Consider the following 23839-nt stretch of genomic DNA (forward strand, 5'->3'; position numbering starts at 1 on the left):
AAAATGAAAGTGAATAAGTGACAATAGAAAGAACCTACCACAAATAGGAATTATACTATTCAGGGTAGATATTAGATGTGTTGATCTTGTTTTTGTGAATATACAATGAGAATTATAAGCCATAATAGAAGTGACCATTCATAAAATATTACAAGGACAATGATATGGCTACTTTTGCTGTAAACTGAATGTTGATATGTTTTTTGCCGAGTCAACTGGTATTAATGATTTTATGAACAATAAATTCTATAATCATGATAATGATTTGAATGTCAGTAAGGGCTATTAAAAAGAGATGTAAAGGATTCAGTGTCTTGTTGCATTAAAACAAACCAAAAAAGCTAAATTTTTTGTGTAATTTAAACTTGAAAAAAGGTCGTGATTGTTTTGTTTTTTTTCGTTAAAAATTTATAACAAGTTATTCTGTCATCACCTTTCAAACCTGACTTACGTCTAATTAAACTTTTTCGTTGTGACTAGGATTTGTGTTTTTTCTAATTTTACAGCCTCCATATCAGGTACTATTGGACCAAAATACTGAAAAACGGGCATACTTACAAACAAATGAATGTTCACGAGTAGCATGTACGATTTCCAATAACATTACATTTGCATAAATATGCAGATCCAGTACATGTCCGTGCTTATATTTCATTTTGAATATTAAAGTGCATATAAAAGCAAGTGCCAGATATAATAATGGAAACAGTTCAAAGACAAAACATGAAATAAGCAGTTTCAAATTTGAGGATTTGGATTTTGAATCGAACCATTTTTTTTTCATTTGTGAAATGGAGCTTTCCGTGAGAGCTTTTAGTACTTTGATTATTAATTTCACTATACTTTTGCTTTGAATTAACAAGAAACAGCAGCTGAAGTATAAAATCACTCATTTTGATACGAATTGCACCATAATTTGTGGTTTTGTGTAAGGAAAAGATTTAGTTACATAAAAAAATTTATAAAAATACCATAAAAAGTAGCCGTACACTGATATATACAAAATATATTTCTAAATATTTGCCGTAGGTGGATTTTTTATATTTCTTTAAGCTATCATAGTAGTTCATGTTGACATATTCATCTTTTAATTACGGCTTCACCTTTTCTATATTTTATAATTTCTTCAGGTCCTAAATTTGGTAAAATAGTCAATTCCTGAAACACCTGTTTAATAAACATAGAGATCCTACTGTAAAAAATCCTATATATATTTATTACTTACATTTCTTTATTTCCTTTATTATGCTTTATCATATGCATTGAAGGAAATAGATATTTTTCATAGCTAGAACTAATTATTTGGTGGATTAAAATCAATAAAAAAAACCTAGAATTTGGAAATTTCCACGTAAAAAAGGGTGAAAATAGATGGCGCGACAAAACTTGGCTATCCGATAAAATTTAAGCAAAATATTTTGCAAGTGTTATTGGCATGGCCTAAGGGTTGTGTGTACCAAATTTAAAGAGATTCCGCAAAATTCACTCCTCGACACTTTTGCATGGTTTTCTGTGAGACAAGCTCTTAATATAATTTGAAGAAGGCAAAGAAAAATGCATGATTTTGTTTCTAGCCGAACGTCCAGGGGCAAATGTTTCATTCATGTTCAGATCGAATATATTTTTCTGAGTTCCAGACTCCCAGATATCATTTATAATCGTTATGGAAAAGTCTGGCTGAATTGACGCGATGTCACAAATGTATATTTTACGCTATACAATACTTTTTTCATTAATATCCCATAATTCATCCACTGTACAATTTTCGTTTGAACATTTGTCAAAACAGAATCTTGAATGAATGTAAACAAGGTAAATTACGATTAAAATTCCATGAATTAAATGCAGAGTTATATTTAGGAAGAGACTGTTAAAAAAGGGGAACAAAGAAACGTAAACAATGATGTTTCCGTATGCAATCTTATAAAACTATTTCTCCGATGAGTTGGATAACCTTCTATTCACTTCGATATTTGTACATGTAACGTTTGATCAGTAACAGATATAGAAAATCCGCTATTATATTGCAAAGTAATTGGAAGTGATTTAATTTTTTCTAAATTCTAAAGTGCCATTACTGCAGTGACGTAATTTAGAACTGTTCTACAGTCCTGACTGATTAAGTCAGTTCTGCTGACAGTTCTACGGTTAGAACTGATTTGGACAGTTCTACTGTTAGAACTGATTTGGACAGTTTTACCTAGAAGTGATTTAGACAGTTCTACCCTAGAACTGATCCTGACAATTCTACCTAGAACTGATCCTGACAATTCTACCTAGAACTGATCCTGACAATTCTACCTAGAACTGATTTAGTTAGTTCTACATATAACTAATTCTAATAGTTCTACTTAGAACAGTTCTAGGGTATAACTGTTCTAGGTAGAACTGTTCTAGGACAAGTTAGAACAGTTCTATGACAAAATATTCTGACAGTTCTAATGAGAGGTTAGAAGTGATCTATACTGTATGTGTGTTTTATATTTGAAATGAACATACAAACGTATTTGGATAATTTATTACCACAAAACACTGAAATATCTTCCGTGGAAACAATAAAAATCTACAAAGAATGAAACTTAGTAAAACCATCCTGTCTTTAGTTTTTTCATATTAACTGTGTAGGTAATATCAAGATACGATTCCGGACAACACGCATAATGCAACTCATTCCTGACCACGCTTGTATCTATTATATCATAGTTTTGAAGTTGAAAGTTTGACAAATCTATGACCTGGCTTCTGTTTTGTAAATCAATTTTAAATCCATCAAATGTCCATGATCCGAATTTGAAGGTACATCTAAATTCATCCTTGAACTGTCCACAGTTATCGACCTCTAGACGCATTGGCTGGCTATGGTAAACACGTCCTGATTGGTGAATCAATGCGTTTGGTTCAAATCGTGTCATTGTGTCTGGACTGTAAAAAAACAACAATACAAACGTTAGTATATTAAATGCTCGCCTTGCACATGTTTTACCATAGTCATGGAAGCAGTAAAATAAAAATAAAAATGTTGTGTCAGATATCAAAATTAACATTTAAGAGATTTCTCCGTATAGTGAACAATTTTTGAGATAGATGGGTCTTTTTGAAAACATTTCAAGCAATATCTTTTTTTAATTATCAAATTGACATTGAATCCTTTTTAACCCAAACAAAAAATATATTTATACAAAAGAATAAAACAAAAGTTAACTAAGGGTACAAATACATCTTTGCATTATATAATGAGCGTTTGTGAAAGGTCATTTGCTTATATTTTAAATCGAAATTATCTGAAATCATTCAACTTTTAATATATGATAGAGTCAAGTATAGCTGTGCATCTAAAATGTAAACCAGTTAGAAGATTTTGAAAGATTTCAATAAAAAACAATCATATTATCTTACTTATCAAATTAATTTCTATACGTGTAATGTACTCACTTGTCGTATAGAACGATATCTGGTGTCCAAATCTGTGATATTGGCAACCGAATAATAGATGGAGAAGAGTCCCAAAGGAATCGTGGATCTCTCCATTCTGTATTTAGCCATGCGTCTATCCTCAATTTTGTACCATCCTGTATATATATATTCAATGTAAACAATATATACAAAATGTCCTCATAAATTATAATTACATATCTACTGGTATTCAATTGAATTAACAATAAAGGTCATGTTGAATTGAATGCTTCTTTTTGTAACTACATTGAGATGTAAAAGCGTTGACCGAAGTATATTTTGTATGAAGCGCGGGGGTTCATTTTTAAAATATGCTCACGGTCAACGCTTTTACAACCGTATGAAATTACTAAAAGAAGTATTCAATACTTATAATTACATTTTTTTGCTATAATCATGAAAACACGATTACTATCAGTTTTTTACTTTTATTTACCAGTACATTTTATTGTAGTAGCAAGTGTTGACATGAGTGTTACTATTCATTTTGAAATGAAAGTGATTAAGGAATAAGGCGAGATTGCAGTTACGCAATCAGAATAACGTATTATAATGAAACATATTTACATCTTCAGTAATTATTCAGAAATAATTTCCTTGACGGACTTAGTCATTCATCATCTAAAGTGTTAATGCAGAATAAAGGTCAAAGATTTTCTATATTATACATTTTCTTTGTTTTAAAGTGGTTATCACTAGCAAGTGTAACATTATTTGAGGGATGCTTATTAATCATGTTAATGACAGATCTAAGATTTATTCTTTGGAATGATTCAATAGGTTTTATAGCCTAAAAATCAATGCAAGTTTGAAATTTTGCGTAGATATCAATTCGTATGATATTCAATCTGTGCTGTGCTCTAAAACGATTTTTTTTATTGTTGTATTTGCTGTTGGATTCCTGTCGCATTAACGTACACCACTACATTCCACAAACAAGTTAAAAGATTGATACTGTTATAGATGAAATAATAAGATTAAAATTAAAGCTACAATTTTCACTTTTAATTTACTGATTTTCTATTATTTATTTTATAGACCGATTTTTCTCTATTTCATCTTGTGTAAGCTCGTTTATCTTTCTGTCTTTGAAAACTCCATCTTATCCAAAACAGTAAATACTGTGTATATGCTTCGGTCTTTATAAAAAAAAAACACTTTGAATCAGAAGGATTTTGTGAAACTGCGAACGACGAAATTTCGTGTAAAAAGTTGATACCATTATTCTTTCTGAATAGTTTCAAAACGTAGATATTTCTAAATTCGATGCTTTTAAACTTTGTAGAATTCATTTGATAGAAAATGAACAGCCTTTCACAGCAACATGTTGTTTATGATAATTTTAATAAAACAGGTGAAAAATGTAATTAACTGATAACAAATATAACGAACTGATTACAAATGTAATTCCGAAAACTTACGAACTCCACAATTCGAATTAGAGTCATGTCGTGTTTGACAACAACAGTTTCATTGTCTGTTGTTCCAGGGTATGCTAGTTTATTGTAGTCCTGCAGTAATGTTCTTATTAACCAATCGTCTATTAAAACACCTAAGAATAACAACAATACAACGTTCAATGTATGGTCGGCATTTTCTTTGAAAGATATTTACATCATACATATGTCTGCCTGTCTGTCTGTTTGTCTATTTGTCTGTCTGTCTGTCTGTCTATTTATTTGTTTGTCTGTCTATCCGTCTATTTTCCCTTCTGTCTGTCCGTCCATTTGTCCTTCTGTCTGTGTATCTGTCTGTCTGGTTTTTGATTTAATTTTACTTATCAAAAAGTTTAAACTAATGAAATACATGTTGGTCGTACTTACTTCAGTCAAAAGTAGTAGGGTCATTTGCGTAGATAAAGATTGAAAAGGACAATTTCTAAACATACTTATCAATAATACATACAACGAATACATATAGAATAAAGGACTTTTTGTTTTTGATACTGACTTTATCACAATAAAATATCAGGTGAGCCCGAAGGGCGAGCCTGATATTTTCTGTGATAAAGTCAGTATCTAAAACAAAAAGTCCTTTATTCTGTTTATCGGTAATTTAAAAAAAAAAATACTACAATAATAGAGAAAATAACAAACGAACTTCTTTTTCGCGTCGAATCACGGCGAATCACACTTGACGTCACAGGCTGCATTACGTCATTTGAAATGTTGTCACAGTGCAGTAAACATGGCGTTATCTTGCACAAAGTATTGAAAAGGAATTATTGCATGTGTTTCATTAATGTTCGGCTTTGGACATGACTCTAACAATGGCAAATATAATGGTAGCATACCGGTAAGTCAGATTTCTTTATTTTTCACAAAGCATCAACATAGAGGGGGAATAGGAGGGTCCTGATCCCGAAATCCCGGGTTTAAAAACACGAAATCACGAGGTCCCGAATTTAAATTACAGGAGTTTGAAATCCTATCAATATGGGTTAAAAACATACCAAAGTCGACTATCACAGTAGAGCTTCTCTTCGATTAAGGTCATATCCCCCCTCAACAGCGGCATAGTAAGTCAGAACATTAGAATGATACGATATGAATCAGCAGATTTTTCACCGATCATCATTTTTAAGTTCAACGACGTCAAGTTATAATTATATTTTACTTAGGCTGCAACCATTTGATTTTCGAGGGGGAGGGGGGGGGGCTATGGGGTTTTTTTTGGAAAAAAAGTTTGTTTCCATTTTTTGGAGAGAAAAAATAATTTGTTTTTGATTCTGAGAAAAAAAAAATTGTTTGTTTCATCCTCAGCTGCCACTATATGTAATGCTAAAATTGAAAGAAAAAAAATGTTTTCGACTTGATAGATTGTTTTTCGCCCCCAAATGGTTGCTGCCTCAAAGCTGACTGTAATTTGTAAATTATCTGAACAAGCTCATTTCTTGTCTACTTCATAATTATTTCAAACATTTTAATAGATGGTTCCCCGGTTACCCCCTCCCCTTTTTAGATTATCCTAGATCCGCATATGAATAAGTTCACTTTTTTGTTTTTTGTTCTATGAATATCTGTCTTTAAATTGACAATGAAACCACATCTTTTAAAATTGTATATGAAGGTCCCATAAAAATGTCGAAAATGCGTAAAGGAGTAGGTTCAGTAAGACCCCTTTTTGGCCCCAAAATATAGCAGTTTTACAAAATTGTTAAAATGTAAACCTTTAGTTATTTATTGGACAGTAGAATGCCTCTGCTACATAAATATGAGCTGTTTTTAACAATACAATGCACATATATCCGGTACTAGCACCATTAAGTCATGCTAAATTACTGAAATCCTCATAATTCTAGCATTTTAGTTAAATTTTAGACGGTTTTCGTGTAAAACGAAAGTGGCCGCATTCGTGTTCATCCTTAATATTGAAACGTAAGTTGTATTTTATGATAATACATAACATATATAAAGGTTGAGGATGAACACGGATGCGGCCACTTTCATTTTTACCAAAAACCATCTGAAAAGTGACATTTTTTGGCATATTAGGTAGAATTTTCATATTTGAGCTTGAATCAGATCGTTTTTAATGAGTAAATCTGTTAAAATCTTTCGCATAAACTAATTAATTCAAATAAAATAGACACTTAAGTGTTTAAAAAGTGGTCAAAATATTTCGTCAGATGAACCTGAAATTTGAGGCCAAAATCGGTCCTTACCGGACCTTCTCCTTTCATTTTTTTCTACCTTCTCTCATGCGATTGCGGTACCTTTTTGGTCACTATTTATGTGTTGCGTTTAAAAATATTGTAACACTTTATAGTGTCTGAACAGGTGAAACAAATACTTCTCAAGAAACAGAAAAAGAAAACTACTTGGAACAGCACCAGGTATTGTATGAATAAAAACTCGGATTGGAACATCATGGACGATGTGTAAGTTGTACTTCATATATCAATTATAGATAACGCATTTTTTTTTAAGTCTGTCGGCTTTTTCATGCATTTTCTGTTCACATTTTCACAACAAAATAAAAGTTAAAGTTATACTCAATGTCAAGTGTTTCATTCGCCAAAAATCTCGTGCGCTTCTGCGATAAAAATCACGCGCAAATTTTGTGAATGAAAGGGGAAAGTAGATCTTTACGCGTTGCATTCGCGCATGTCATTTGCGTACTAACCCAATAATTTTTATATCACAGCCAGTCCACTGATACTGACATTATCAGCGAGTACACATCAAAGGAAAAATGCACAAATTACCGATAAAAATGTATGAATACTTTTGATTTTTGTCAAGGTTGAATGAAACTGAAAATAAATAAAGTATTTTTTTTTACCTTTAAATATGCAGAAGAAGAGATCGGTTAAGATTAAAAAAACAGGATCCCTAGGTGAACCAGAAAGTGAGTGGTAAACTTGTATTATAATTGCGAGGAGGGTGGTTGATTATTTCTAAAAAAAAATTACAATTTCTTTTCTTGAAATTTTTAAAGATAGTGCCATCCTCAACTGCTCATGAGGTTACTGTATAAGATATTTCACGCAGTATCACAGTAAAATTTTTAACAGATGCTTACTCCTATCTGGTACTTTGAGATACATTATGCGTTATGGCAATTTCGGTATTAATTTAGTTGTCATAGTACCGATAGCATTGTAATGTCATGTCATTAAATCTGACTTTAGTATGCACTTGTTATTTAATCCTTGTGAAGCCATTGCAGCTCACTTAATGTCTAAGTCACATCTACTTTAAAAGTTTTTAATGGATCGGATGAAAGTAGAGAAAACAGATCAACCTAATAATTGCTAAGTTTAGTTTATATGCAGCAAATCGACAAAATTTATAATTGACGTAAGCAAGTTTTAAATTATTCCATGTTTATCTATTGTCTATCTCAATGTTTCCTAATCGTGAAATCGTACCTTCGATTTAGTGCACAAGTTGACATTAAATAACAAAGATACCATCGCTAGGATTACTGTAATAGTATGTCAGCTGATTTAACGATAAAATAGTTAAACGTAAAACATATGCATTATCTGTTGTATATTCTGATTCTCATTGTTATTTCAATACATTATTTGTGCGTTAAATGAAAAACCTACAACCAGAAGAAGTTTCTTAACTATTTTCATGAGCAATTTTTATTTTTCATACCTTGAACAACACATGGAAATTCTAGAATTAAAACCACAGTAAGCAATATGTGTGTCTTCATCTTGTTGTCCAATTTGGAAACTATACTGCAATTAGAAAATTTTAACGCAACTTTTAAAATGATGTGAAAATTTGAATATATATCCTGTATAGTAATTATTGTGACATTTAGAAAATGGCTTTTAATAACCTGTGAAATAACCTATAATTGACACTCATTATGTTGTTCACATTTTAGAAGTAGATGATTGTTTCAGTTATTATTTTATTGTCCCAATGAATGTAATATTCCTAAACCTGAATTTGACATTCACACAAACCGTAGAGGAGCATATATTTCTATCCAACTCGACAATTTTATTAGAAGTAGTTTTATAAATAAAAGATACGATAATGATGTGAATGTCAATGGATCAACGGGTCATCAGTGGTCAGTGGTCAATGGTTTAAACATATCGTCTACAGTGGACATTAGCCTTTAAACAGGCCAATGGTTTTCTGCAATAAATCACCCGTCAATAAAACCTGCATACATAAAATAAGCAGTAAAACCAAGTGTACTCGACTAGGTTTCGACTTGTCTGATTCAGTACTAGATGATCTTGGTGTAGTTTGAAATGGTCTCGAATTTAGTATCGACTGGTGTAAATCAGCCCATCTAACTAAATATAATATTGATCTTACAAAATTCAAGCTTATTTGGTAGTTTGATGTATTGCTATGAAACGAAAGAATTTAATTTTGCAATAGGTCAAAATAAAAATTATTATATAAATTCAGATAAGCATCTTTAATTTTTTTATAACTTTTTCAAATCAACTTGGGTTTTCATCAAACTATGCAGCTATCTTAGATATATATCAAGCTAACTGAATCCTAGATTGTTATAAAGTTTCGTGTATTGCTGTCAAATTAAAAAAGAATAAATCTAGGTTAAAAAGTTAGAATTTGCATTCGGACAAAATTGAGATAGTACACTTTAATTTTTTTAATAACGTTTCCAAATCAACTTTGATTTTCATCAAACTATGCAGCTATCTCAGTTGTGTATTCAGCTAACTAAATCCCAGGTCATTTTGTTTTTGTTGTATTGCTGTCAAATTGAAGAATTAAAGTAATCTAGGTAAAAAAAAGCTAGAACTTGCAATTCCAACAAAATAGAGATAGTACACTTTAATTTTTTAATAACTTTTTCAAATCAACTTGTATCTTCATCAAACTATGTCGCTATCTTAGATATATATAAAGCTTACTGAATCCCAGGTCATATTTGTTGTATTGCTGTAAAATTTAAGAATTAAATTAATCTTGATAAATAAAGCTAGGATTTGCAATTTGGACAAAATAGAAATAGTACACATTAATTTGATTAATAATGTTTTCAAATCAACTTGGATTTTCATCAAACTATGCAGATATCTTAGATATATATTAAGCTTACTGAATCCCGGGTTTTTATGAAGTTTGGTGTATTGCTGTCAAATTTAAGTATTGAATTAATCTAGGTCAAAGAATTAGAATTTGCAGTTCGTACTATATTCAGATAGTACACTTTAATTTTTTTAATATTTTTTTTCAAATCAACTTTGATCTTCCATAATCTATACAGCTGCCATGATGATGTATTAATATTACTAAATACCAGGTTTTTATGAAGTTTGGTGTATTGCTGTCAAATTTAAGAATTAATTAAATCTAGGTCAAAAAGCTAGGTTTTGCAGTTCGGACAAAATAGAGATAGGACACTTTAATTTTTTTCAGAACTTTTTTAAATCAACTTAGATTTTCATCAAACTCTACAGCTATTTTTGTAATATATTGATCTTAATGAATCCTAGGTTGTTATTTTTAGTTTGGTGTATTTCTGTCAATTTAAAATTTAATTAATCTAGGTAAAAAAGCTACGATATTAAAAATATATCTCTACTTATAATTTGGGGAAAAGTATATATATATAATAGTTATATAATTCCTTTAATGTTTTATTCCTTTTTGATATATATTATATAAATATATCAAAAAGGATCACATCTACCAGAGATTTTTTAAATTCTAAATAACAGTCATTCAAAGTTGCAACATCCTGTTAAATCTAAATCGCAAGGCTTTTTGAATTCACTATATAAGTAATACACGAGTTTAAGAAAAGTAGGGCTTTCTTTTTACCTGTAAAACTCACTTGTACTGATGTAATTAAACCATGTATAGTGCCATGTCATAAAATTTGACAAAAAAATATTTTAAGATTTGATTAAAATATTTTTTTACTGTAACTTTAGAACACATTTCCTTTTTTTTAAAGGTAATGAAGGATTGTTATGAAAGTTCATGATATTAAATTCTTGTGTTAAAAAATGTGTCTTTTTTAAGATTTCATAACTTTTTCAAATCAGCTTTGATCGTTATGAAACGTTTCAGCTATCTATATTATATATTTTTCATACAAAAACAGAGTTTTGTATTTTGGTGTTTTTCTGTCAAATTTAGTGACCTAGTTAATAGGTAATAGAACCTAAGATTTGAAAAAGTTATTTAGAAAATAAAAGCGTACTATCTCTATTTTGTCCAAACTGCAAATCCTAGCCTTTTTTACCTAGATCGATTTTAAAACAGTATACTATTCCAAGAAGAGAACTTCCCATACATGTACTTTTTATTTTAAAATAAAGTATATGAATCAGTCATGTGAGCGTTGGGTAATGCCGTTAAATAGTTTTGTAAAAAAAAACCCATCACAAACTACTGACTTAAAAAGTCACTTTAGTGACGGTTCATTATTATGGATACAGTGAGGAAATAACGGCACGCTACATTTTTTTAAATTTGACATCAATACAACAAAAATAAAATTACCCGGGATTCAGTAAGCTTAAGATATATCTAAGATAAATCCAAGTTGATTTGAAAAAGGTATTAAAAAAATTAAGTGTATTATCTCTATTTTGTCCAAATTGCAAATTCTAGCTTTTTTTACCAAGATTAATTTAATTCTTCAATTTGACAGCAATACAAAAAAAAATTACCCGGGATTCAGTAAGCTTAATATATATCTAAAAGAGGGACGAAAGATACCAAAGGGACAGTCAAACTCATAAATCTAAAACAAACTAACAACGCCATGGCTAAAAATGAAAAAGACAAACAGAAAAACAATAGTACACATGACACAACATAGAAAAATAAAGAATAAACAACACGAACCCCACTAAAAACTAGGGGTGATCTCAGGTGCTCCGGAAGGGTAAGCAGATCCTGCTCCACATGTGGCACCCGTCGTGTTGCTTATTTGATTACAAATCCGGTAAATAGTCTAATTCGGTAGGTCACATTCATGAAAGGGAAGGGGATTGTAGTTACGACGTAAGGAACATATCCGATATCATTTGTGAAATGGTTATTCCATAACGGTCAACCAACTCGTGATGGCGTCCGTAAAATTTACGAAGGGATGATTTCAACTTCACCATTTGGAACTCTTGGTTTAAAAGCTTCCATGTGAGCAGTAACCCTCTATCAAAAAAATCATGATAGGAAATGCAAGCACGGGAATACCGTATCAATTGGGAGATATATACCCCGTATGCAGGTGCTGCTGGAATGTTGCTACTTAGAAATGGAAAGTTCACAATTGGAAAGCTGAAATCTTCTTTTTTGTCGTAAAGTTTTGTTTTCAACCGACCCTCATTGTCAATTTCTAGATGTAAGTCAAGATATGAAGCCGACTTAACTGTATCTGTAGTATCCTTTATCTCCAATTCGATGGGATAGATGCGTTCCACATAGTCACCAAATTTTGAATTGTTTAGTGAAAGAACGCCATCTATATAGCGGAAAGTAGAGTTAAAGGATATTGCTAACTTCTTATCTTTCTTCCTAAGAAGTTCCTGCATGAAGTCAGCCTCATAATAATAAAGAAACAAGTCGGCAAGTAGAGGGGCACAGTTTGTTCCCATTGGGATGCCGACAGTCTGTTGAAAAACACGTCCTCCGAACGTGACAAATATGTTGTCAATCAAGAAATCAAGTATCTTGATAAAATCGGTTTCAGAGAATTTTTCGTTTGAATCAGAGTGATTCTTTACAAAGTATGATTTATCCCTCCCTAAGACAAGATACTTGTATCTACGTTGGCCATTATTTTTTATGAAGCAAAGTAATACCAACTCTTTTAATTTGTCTTTTAGTTTGGAATGTGAGATACTTGTGTAAAGAGTAGAAAAGTCAAATGTTTTAATACTGTTACAAGATGAAAGAGAGTAAGATTGTATGTACTCTGAAAGATCTTTGGAATTTTTAAGTATCCACATCTGATTCACGCCACCTCTAGAATAGGCTGTTGCACTATAACTTTGAAGCCCGTCTTTGATTGCTGATAAAATAGATGTTTGTAATTTAGAAAGAGGTTTCGTGGAGCACTTGGAAGACCCAGCAATATACCGTTGTTTGTAAGGACACTTATGTAGTTTAGGTATCCAATACAGTGATGGAAGATCCAGTTCTTCATCTTTGGTTGACATACCAAAGGAACAAAGAACAGACCTATGATTATCCAGGATTTCCTCTTTGGTAAGTGTCGTTAGAGTATATGTTGAGTTTCCAAGTGAATTGTCTATACCTAATTCGTTTATCAAGCAATTAATGTAGTGACTTTTACAGACAAAAACGATGTTATTTGGGGCTTTGTCTGCGGGGACAACAACATATTTATCATGGAGGTCGGATAAGTGTTTAGCAACATTTGGGTCTTTAAAGATTGACGTAGCATGGGCATTGATGGACCCATTCAGTTTCTTAATTCTGATTTGTATTAACGACCTCACTGCCTTAATCCATTCTGATAAAGTGTCTACGTCTTTCTTTTCACGTTTAGCCCATTGCCTGGCATAATCCTCGACTGAATCCATCAACATTTTAAATTTGTATTTCCAATTGATGAATTTAGGCTCACGATATTTCGGACCTTTCGATAACACATTTCGTAGAGAAATGTTATTAACAATGTTAATGTCACCGGTAATAACGTGGCCAGCAGGATTATATGTGAATTGGGAACTAGCACAAGTGCATAAAGGAGGTTTAGACTTGAAGTCGTCAATATCGAGATTCTGCAAAACGCGTTTGTAATTGAAAATTTTAGTTGCAATAGGTTTGGTATAGGTATAAGAAATTATTCTAAGATAGCTGGATAGTTTGATGAAAATCCAAGTTGATTTGAAAAAGTTATTAAAAAAGTTAAGTGTACTATCTCTGTTTTATCCGAATTGCAAATTCTAGATTTTTTGACCTAGATTAATTTAATTCTTCAATTTGACAGCAATACAACAAACAAACAAAAAATGACCTGGGATTCAGTAATGTATATATATCTAAGATAGCTGCATAGTTTGATGAAAATCCAAGTTGATTTGAAAAAGATATAAAACAAATTAAAGATGCCTATCTGAATTTGTGTATTCATTTTTATTTTTACCTATTGTAAAATTAAATTCTTTCATTTCATAGCAATAAATCAAACTACAAAATAAGCTTGAATTTTGTAAGATCAATATTTAATTTAGTTAGATGTGCTGATTTACCCAAGTCAAAACTAAATTTCCAGATAGCTGCATAGTTTGATGAAAATCCAAGTTGATTTGAAAAAGATATAAAACAAATTAAAGATGCCTATCTGAATTTGTGTATTCATTTTTATTTTTACCTATTGTAAAATTAAATTCTTTCATTTCATAGCAATAAATCAAACTACAAAATAAGCTTGAATTTTGTAAGATCAATATTTAATTTAGTTAGATGTGCTGATTTACACAAGTCAAAACTAAATGTCCAGGTCAAGACTAGTCGTGACAGGTCGAGACTAGTTGAGACTGAGGCGAGACTAGTCGAGAGAGGTCAAGACAGGTCGAGCTTTGGTCAAAACCATTTCAGACTTCACCAAGATCATAAAGTACTGAATCAGACTAATTAAGTAAAGTCGGGACCTAGTCGAGTACACTTAGTACAGTCGAAACAATGTCGAGACTAGTCGAGTAAAATTTGTGCTCGATTTTGCTGGTCCAGCACAAAAACTGGTCATTTCAGACTCTGAGCAGTTTGTAGTGCTTACGTACATTCTATAATGTATGTTTCATGAAGCACTCAGCATACTGTGAATTTATGCTGACAATTTGTATAGAGCCAAAAGTTAATCAGGTGACCCTCTGCTGTTGTTTTTTATTTGGTCGGGTTGTTGTCTCTTTGACACATTCCCCATTTCCATTCTCAATTTTATAATGTGTCGACAAGCTGAGATGTTAACAAATTGAAAAGTCAGCAAATATCAAAGTTGACAATTTTAATTACTCATTTAAACTATGGTGGGAAAAACAGAATCACATGTTCACAAGTAAACAGATGTCAACAACTAAAATTTAACGGGTCATTATCGATATCTAATTACAACCTTTTTCTATAAATGTCAACTTGTCGACCTGTCAACACTTTTGCATCAAAAAAACTGTTTATTTGTTGACTATTACTTTTGAAGGTAAACATTATTCCAAAAGTAAACGTGACTTGTTTTTTCTTTTCTTTTCTTTTTTCTGTCTTTTTTCTTAAAACCAAACTTTATTCACATATTGGTAGTTGTAAATATGTACATCAAATATCGGTATGTTATCCCGGCTTCGTTAAAATTATTATAGAATATTTTATATGATAAATTGTGTTAGTACACATATTTTCATCCAGATTTAATTTATGTCTTCACTTGAATGATCTTTTATACTAGTAAAACGTGTAGTGCTTTACATGAATTATACAATTTTGTATTATCCAAGGAATTTTTTTCAAAAAAATATTTTTAAAGAATTATTAATATGCCTTTGTTTCTCTTCTGTTTAAAAAACACATATGAATCACTGAAGAGACATGTTTTGTCGAAATGCGCATCTGGTGCAGAAAAAAATGGTACCGTTAATGTTATTACTACCACTGGGTCGATGCCTCTGCTGGTGGACTGTTAGTCCCCGAGGGTATCACCATCCCAGTAGCCAGTACTCCGGTACTGGCATGAAAATACGTATTTTTTGTGTTATTAAATTTGCTGTTACAAAATGTTAAAAATGATTATTAATTAAGGAATGTATCTCCCTCATGCAAAGCTCTGATTCCTTTCACGGATTTGGCTATACTTTTTGGAACTTTTGGATTATAGCTCTACATCTTTTATATTAGCTTTGCATTTTACATATTTTGGCCACGAGCTTCACTGAAGAGACATGTTTTGTCGAAATGCGCATCTGCTGCAGATAATTTGGTACCGTTAATGTTATTACTACCACTGGGTCGATGCCTCTGCTGGTGGATTGTTAGACCCAAGGGTATCACCAGCCTAGTAGCCAGTACTCCGGTCCTGGCATGAAAACACGGATTTTTTGTGTTATTAAATTTGCTGTTACAAAATGTTAAAAATTATTATAAATTAAGGAAAGTATCTCCTTCATGCAAAGCTCTGATTCCTTTCACGGATTTGGCTATACTTTTTGGAACTTTTGGATTATAGCTCTACATCTTTTATATAAGCTTTGGATTTTACATATTTTGGCCACGAGCATCACTGAAGAGACATGTTTTGTCGAAATGCGCATCTGGTGCAGAAAAATTGGTACCGTTAGTGTTATTACTACCACTGGGTCGAAGCCTCTGCTAGTGGACTGTTAGTCCCTGAGGGTATCACCAGTCATTAGCCAGTACTCCGGTACTGGCATGAAAATAAGGATTTTTTGTGTTATTAAATTTACTGTTACAAAATGTTAAAATTTTTATAAATTAAGGAATGTATCTCCCTCATGCAAAGCTCTGATTTCTTTCACGGATTTGGCTATACTTTTTGGAACTTTTTGGATTATAGCTCTACGTCTTTTATATAAGCTTTGGATTTTACATATTTTGGCCACGAGCATCACTGAAGAGACATGTTTTGTCGAAATGCACATCTGGTGCAGAAAAATCGGTACCGTTAATGTTATTAAACATTGAAAGTTTATATATTAATATTTCCTTAATTTGATGATTCCTTCGTTTTATGACATTGATTCCAAAACGTTTAAATAAGTCACTCGTACTGAGTTAAACCTTACAAATACGGCGATGGACAAATATCTATTTAGGTGTTTATCTCTTTTTCAATTCTTAATTCATTAGGTTTCGAATGAATAGCGGAACAATCTATAGGGAAAACATGATAATGCAAGATGTTTGGTTCTGTCAAATCTTTGTAGACTAGATGTAATTAAAAGTTTGAAATTTATGTAGAAATCATTTCCTTCTAATGACACAATGTTAATGTTGCCCCCTAAAAGGCGTGGTTATTTTCTGACTTTCTAACTACAGTTAACTCTCATTGTCTCGAACTTGGTTTACTAGAAATTTTGGATGAGTTGTGTCCCTTGTTCTGTCAAACTTCCGGTTTGGTTTGAGTCGAACTACGTGTATCGTGAAATATTTATCTGGTCCGGCTGACTTCGAAACAACGAGAGCCGACTGTATTTTGATCTGATATTCACTGGTTAGTCTTTTGTAGACGAAATGTGCGTCTGGCGTATCAAACTTACAAGAAAGATAATAATGTTCTGGTCAGAGGATTATGGGAGGCGTGATTGTATCTGTTAAATTAAAGACGTATACATGGTATATTAAATTAAATTAAGTTAAATTAAATTAATCATTGTTATTACACATTTACTATTCAAAAAAAATATTATTTTTATATTTGATATATGTGTTTCTTTTGATTTTTGACATCGAAGACAAACGTTAAATAGACACCAGAAAATTTTTATCACGATTATCGAGACTTTAGAAGTTCTTGTTGTTTACATTATCGTAACTAGCCGAAACTATTTATTTGAAGCGCGCAGAATTGAAGTAGTGAGTAAATCAAAATCTAACGATTTGCAATATTTTAACGAGATACCGCGAGAGACGAATCCTCGTTAGTTGTACGTCCTTTTTTTACCCACTATTCTTTATTCTAAAAACTCAGTCTAGATCATCATAATTGAGTGTTAGGTCTTGCAGTACTTGCAACCTTAGGCGTTACTGTTTGACATGAACTTGACTGATTGGTGAATGATCAAAGACGGATGTTTGACTGATCGATGAGTGATCGGTGATCGGTGACCCATAGGATCCGTCAGATAAGTCAAATAACCTATGTGAGAGTTACCGTGACAACGGTCATCGATCGATCAGTAAATCTAATTGATGCACGGATCGGACGGATACGTATACATTTCAAATTCTTATGTAAACCGCACTCAACAGTGTTTACAATCCATGAACGCGGACCTCGACGAATACACCATAATTTACACGTTAATTTGTAATAAAATTGGTTGCAATAAAAAAGTAAAAAATAGTATAACAGTATAAGATGCTTAATTAAAGCGTTAAACTGTTTGTGTGGATTAATAGTTTTGTATTAGATATTGTAAACATCAGAGACATGTATAATACATAATTGGAGTTTTGAACTTTTTATAATTTAGGTAAAGGTCGTTTTTGATAAAAATTAAAAGAATGTCAGAGAAATCATATTTAACTTTTGCTCTCATTGTTAAAAACTAAAAAAAAAATAATCTCCTTTTTATTTAAAAAAAATGATACTATTTTATTTGAAATCAGTTATTTCAAACACCTTGAGATAAGTCTTTTAATTAGAATTGAGATATAGTAAGAATTGAAATACTTAAACTATTTTTTTTTTTTTTTTTGGAATAAGAATGTCGTAATTGCTTTATTTTAATACAAATTTTTAACCGCCATATGATTTCAGTACTTTTTGTTCATCAGGATTGGTTGTTCTTCATAAATTATGTTTACTCAAAGGAAAAAGGTATTAAATTTTTGTACGCGTTGCCTAAAATGCAAATATTTCTTCTCATATTTGAAAATATTGTTATTTCAATTGCAATCTGTTGTTATAAATTCCTTTTTATGACTAGTTTTGTATACAATTTAAATATTGGAAGGATAAGTATCTGTTTACTTTTGATTTTCTTGAACCAGAAAGCAATCATTTCTTCATTTGAATGGAAATTTTTTACCACATTTTGATTTGTTTACTGTATATAGTTTAAAATAGGTAGTTTTTCATAAAATTAAAAGAATCTCAGAAAAATCATACTAAAATTTCATTTGCATTATCTAAAATATTCAAAATTGTTCTTCTTTTTATTAAAAATGATACTATTTTATTTAGAATCAGTTATTTTTAACATCTCGCGACAAGTTTTTTAATTAGAATTGAGATATAATGAGAAATAAAATACTTAAACTTCTATTTTGTGGAATAAGAATGCAGATATTACTTTATTTTGATACAAATTATTAACCGCCACATGATTTCAGTACTTTTTGTACATCAGGATTGGTTGTTCTTCATAATATTTGCTTTCTTCAAGGAAAAAGATACTAAATTTTTGTACGCGTTGCCTAAAATGCAAAAATGTCTTCTCATATTTGAAAATATGGTAACTTCAATTGCAATGAGTTGTTTTAAATACATTTCATATGTAGGTACTTTGTACAAAATAGGAATATTCAAGAATAAATCTGCTGAAAGTTTTGTTTTGAACAAACATGAAATTATTCTTCACTTTCCTGGAATATATTGACCGCCTTTTGATTTTTGTACTTTTTATTGTTTAAGAATGTTTTCTTTAATAAGGCAAAAAAGACTAAAATATAATGTAAAGTTGTTTGCATTGTTTAAAATTATTCATATTTCTTGTTTTAAAAGAAACAGTATTTTTGGTAATTTGTTGTTTCGATTGTGACAAGAATATATAAAGGCCGTGATTGTGATAAAATAAATTTACAGAATTTTATGATGATAAGGATACAAAAATTTAAAGTATTGAAAATAATAGACTAGAATTTTCAATAACTGATCCTTTCATTTCGTTTTCCCGAGTATTTTTGGAAAATAATAAAATTAAAATCGCGATAAAGACACCATTTTAGAACTCGCCGGGTTTGAAAATATTATAACCTAAATGAAAACGGAAAAGACCATTCTTTAATTATAATATTTCAATTTAGGTTTTATCTGTACATTTTTTTTCATTTCAATTCATAAAACTTTGTTAAATAATTAATAAAGAATTATCAGTTGTACTTGAACGTTCGTATTTCACAGGTCGCCATTTTAATTAATAAAATTTAATGATCTAATAATTAAATTGATTTATTGCATTAAAATTACATTAAGTTGTTTATTGTGTTTTAAATGTACGTCAGTCCATTATTTACGTTTTGCCATTTAAATAATTACAACCATATATTTAAACATACGAAAGACTATGCTTTGAAGCGCCTCGTGGACTTTGGTCATATAAAAACACGTGCTCCCGCTAAAATTTCATTCCACGAGTATTTATCAACAAGATTGCACAACCCAACCTCCCTCCCTTTAATAAACAAAATTGCTGCTGTTTTTAGTTTATTTTTCAGATTACATGGTGAACAGGTCCAAATGTGTTGAATGTTCCTATTAGATTGTCATGTATCATCAAAAGTGTCAGACGTTTCAATATTCATCGGAAGATCCAATGAAACCAAATATTCAAGGAATTTGCAGGAATAATAATAAAAAAAAAGTGTCTATCGTCATGGCATTTCGTTCAATATGGAAAGTGCGTTGGATGTCATCATCAACATGTTTCAACTGGCAGTGATTTATTCAAATATCGTTCATTAAGCTGTTATGGATCTGCCCAGCAGCTAGAAATTATTATGCATTTACTGTTGGTTTCCCTTCAATGACCAATTGTCATCAAGTTTTAACTTGTTGGCCAGTTTGTTGATGTTGGTTGTTTGTTAGTTTATATTGTTGAATATTGTTGAATAAATGCCATGACAAATAATCAGCCAATTTTCAAATTTCAATTGTTTGTTTGTTGTTTATATTTTTCTTGCGAAAGAATGAAACAAAACAATTCTGCAGTTGTATATTCATTGCGCACATTGAATATGCAATAAATTAAACGAAACAAAGATTCCCTAATTTGAATTAGTTTTTCATGTGACTGTACTATACTGTAATACAGTAAATAATGTGAATACCTTGTGACCTATTGAAGACCTTTTCAATTCCCAGGATAAGTGGTATTTTAAAGAAGATACTGCTAGCGTATGGATTAAGAGTCATATCCTGTCTAAATAATTTTAAACTTATATAATTTTAAATACAATGCTTTTTTTCTATTTCAATTAGATATGTTCTATAATTTTATTATTTTATCGATGTATAAATAAATAATTCATCAGTCTTTAATGGAAAAATAATGTTAATTACAAATAAAATAGATCGCGTAATTGAGTAAATTATAAACTTTAATTGATTTTAATTTGGTTTCTTTTGAATTTCAACATTAATCCCGTTCTAAAAAAAACGTTAATCAACCTTATATGTAACGCAGCGTTTACACACAAACGGCCAAGATATATGTACATTAAAAACTTGTATCTTAGATGTTAAACAAAAAGTCATTTAAAACAAAATATTAGTCCTTGACAATTTAAAAAAAACATTTTTTAAGTACAATATCTAAAAAGATTTAAAATGTAGGTAAATATCTAACGTCTTTTAACAAACAAGATGTAATCTTCAAATAGAATGTATTCCACTATATATGAGAGTTCAACACTAAACTAGTTTAATCTTATAATTCTTATAATTCAATTGTATCTCTACATCTCATGATGTAATGAATAATATAAATTGAATAATATATTACACGAACATCAGGGGAATTAATCCGTTTTCGGGTATCATTAAACTAAAAACAATTAAGCCAGGGCAAAAAATAACAAATTATGGACAGCAGTCTATACAAAAACAAAGTCTCAGCAAAACTAAACCCGTAATGTCCATATGAGTCTTATATCTTCACCTGTGTGTTGGTTTAATTCATTTCGAGTCAATCTCATAGGAAACGCTTTTGTTTATGCTACCTTGCTTTACAGGATTGTCTTTCCCGTTTGTATTCGTTTAAATTAGACTTATTATAGTTGCATAAATTATGTAGTTGACCAACTCAATTAGCCGTTTCAGAATCTAAAGAATCATGGGTAATTTCATTGTTCGTACCCAAAAATGAAAATAACGCCACGTCATTGGTTAAATTTCCATTGTTTGTGACATTTTTAACCAATCAGGACGTTGTGGTGTACACTTTTGAAAATATTACCCAGGATGCATTAGATTCTGAAACGGCGAATTGGACGTATCATCCTCTGCCGATTTCTGGAAAACAAAACATGACCGAATTGGCAAAATAGTAGTATCGACGAAATTGATGTTGATCAGGTGATATTCGTTGGTATAAAGCGAAAAGCAGCAGTGTTAACAAACGCAATAAAGATGCATTTACTTTTTGCAGTTTATCTGCGGTATAGATGTGTAATGACCTCGACCTGGCATAGAGTTATTGTATATTTAATCAGAATAACCAATATAACTAACCTGTGTGCACTTACATGCATCTTAAACATTCATGTATATTTACATTTGTTTGTAATATATTCATTTAAACCAGCTATTTGTGATATTCAAAGATTTTTTGTGTTGTTTTTTGTTAAGCTATCAATATTATATAATATTCGACTTATAATTTTTTCGGTTTTGTCATTAGGGTGTAAGTTTGATTTCGAAATTAGTTTGAATATACTGTATATCATCTCTTTTATTTTTAAACCATGTCCATATCAATGCAGTTACGTATATCCAAAGATGGCGGACGATGTTTCTGGTCAATATTTCTTTTGTCAATTGTGTTATAATTCTGTATTATTCTTCGGTATTTCGTGTCCTATCTAAAGTATTACTAAGTTTGAAACTTACACACAACGTTACTTGTCATAGTTCAACCGCTAAATGGAGAAATCATCATTTAAAAAAATCCCGAGGATATGGGTAACTGTAAAGGCTGATATCCGTAACTGTAATAAATGTTTATAGAAGGATATCCGTAACTGTTGAATTTTATTGTTTCTGCTTCATTCATTAATCTCGATTAAATAGTTCGGAAAATCATTTATTTCGGAAATAAATCTGTCATAAATTCGTCTAAATAGTTATCAAAGGTACCAGGATTATAATTTTATATGCAAGATGCGCGTTTCGTCTTCATAAGACTCACCAGTGACGCTCATATCAAAACAGTTAAAAAGCCAAAACAAGAACAAAGTTGAAGAGCATTAAGGACCCAAATAATTGTGCCAAATACAGCTAATGTAATCTCAATCTAATTAAAAACAGATCTCTCATCGCTCCCGTTTTCTGATATGTAGCGTGGTAGCCCACGCGACATTAAAAAAACGGGAGCGATGAGAGATCGGGTTTTAATTAGATTGATGTAATCTACTCCTGGGATAAGAAAATCCTGAGTTTTTCGAAAAAAAATTAATTTGTACACAGGAAAGTTATTAAAATGACATATAACTGATATCCATGTCAACACCCAAGTGCTGACTACAGGGCTGGTAATACCCTCATGGACAAACGTCCACCAGCAGTGCATGCCATGGCATCGACCTAGTGGTGTAAAATAGTTACCAATGTACCAGGATTATTATTTAATACGCCAGACGCGCGTTTCGTCTTCATAAGACTCATCAGTGACGCTCATATCACAACATTTAAAAAGCCGTTTGAAACAGGCACAAAGTTGAAGAGCATTAAGGACCAAAAAGGAAAGTTGTGGCAAATATGGCTAAGCTAAATATATGAAATCATTGGGATCAAAAATAATATGTCCACAATGTTCTAACAACATTAGAAAAAAATCTACTGTTTAAGACTTCTTTACACTTAATCCCTTGGAAATGGGATGTGCATTAACTGATAAATTAGTCTTAGATGCATGATTTTTTTTAATTGTTTTGGCTTTGAAATAGCTTTCAGCACTGCGACTACTTCCAGATCTTAATTTAGTGACTGTTTAATTTTGGGATTTTGTTTTTGGGATGTACAAGTACCCTCCCGCGTTCACTTTTTTGTGTACAAATTATTTTTACTTGTACCCACCTGATGAGTTAAGCCTTTTCAACTTATTTTTTAGTTTTCTCTTATGTTGTACTGTTACACCACTATCCAAGTCAGTGGAGGATTGGACGCCAGTTAACATGTTTATCATCGCCACATTCAGTATTTGCCTAGGTCTGACACCAAGCAGGAGCCTGCAATTCATTGGATGTCATTTGCTTCTGTGTTTTTCGTTATTTAAAAAAAAATG

General features: G+C 31.1%; 1 protein-coding gene across 1 annotated transcript; it reads right to left on the reverse strand.

Annotated features, from left to right (window-relative positions):
• Positions 1-2501: 2501 nt before the first annotated feature.
• On the reverse strand, positions 2502-8673 carry LOC139496100 (acetylcholine receptor subunit alpha-type acr-16-like). Its single transcript, XM_071284561.1, has 4 exons — positions 8562-8673; positions 4875-5005; positions 3433-3569; positions 2502-2922 (listed from the first exon to the last, which is right to left on the reverse strand). The coding sequence occupies exons 1-4, from the start codon at positions 8620-8622 to the stop codon at positions 2580-2582; spliced, it is 672 nt and encodes a 223-aa protein (XP_071140662.1). The 5' UTR covers positions 8623-8673; the 3' UTR covers positions 2502-2579.
• Positions 8674-23839: the final 15166 nt, after the last annotated feature.

Source organism: Mytilus edulis, chromosome 11 (genome assembly GCF_963676685.1).
Source record: "Mytilus edulis chromosome 11, xbMytEdul2.2, whole genome shotgun sequence".
Lineage (NCBI taxonomy): Eukaryota > Metazoa > Mollusca > Bivalvia > Mytilida > Mytilidae > Mytilus > Mytilus edulis.

Bases quoted from the DNA above. Each gene is read 5' to 3' on its own strand.
- LOC139496100 (XM_071284561.1), bottom strand. From the start codon at position 8,622: ATGAAGACACACATATTGCTTACTGTGGTTTTAATTCTAGAATTTCCA. The intron at 5,006-8,561 runs GTATGAAAAATA...TGTTATTCTTAG, and splicing joins ATTTCCATGTGTTGTTCAAG to GTGTTTTAATAGACGATTGG. The intron at 3,570-4,874 runs GTAAGTTTTCGG...ATATATATACAG, and splicing joins TAATTCGAATTGTGGAGTTC to GATGGTACAAAATTGAGGAT.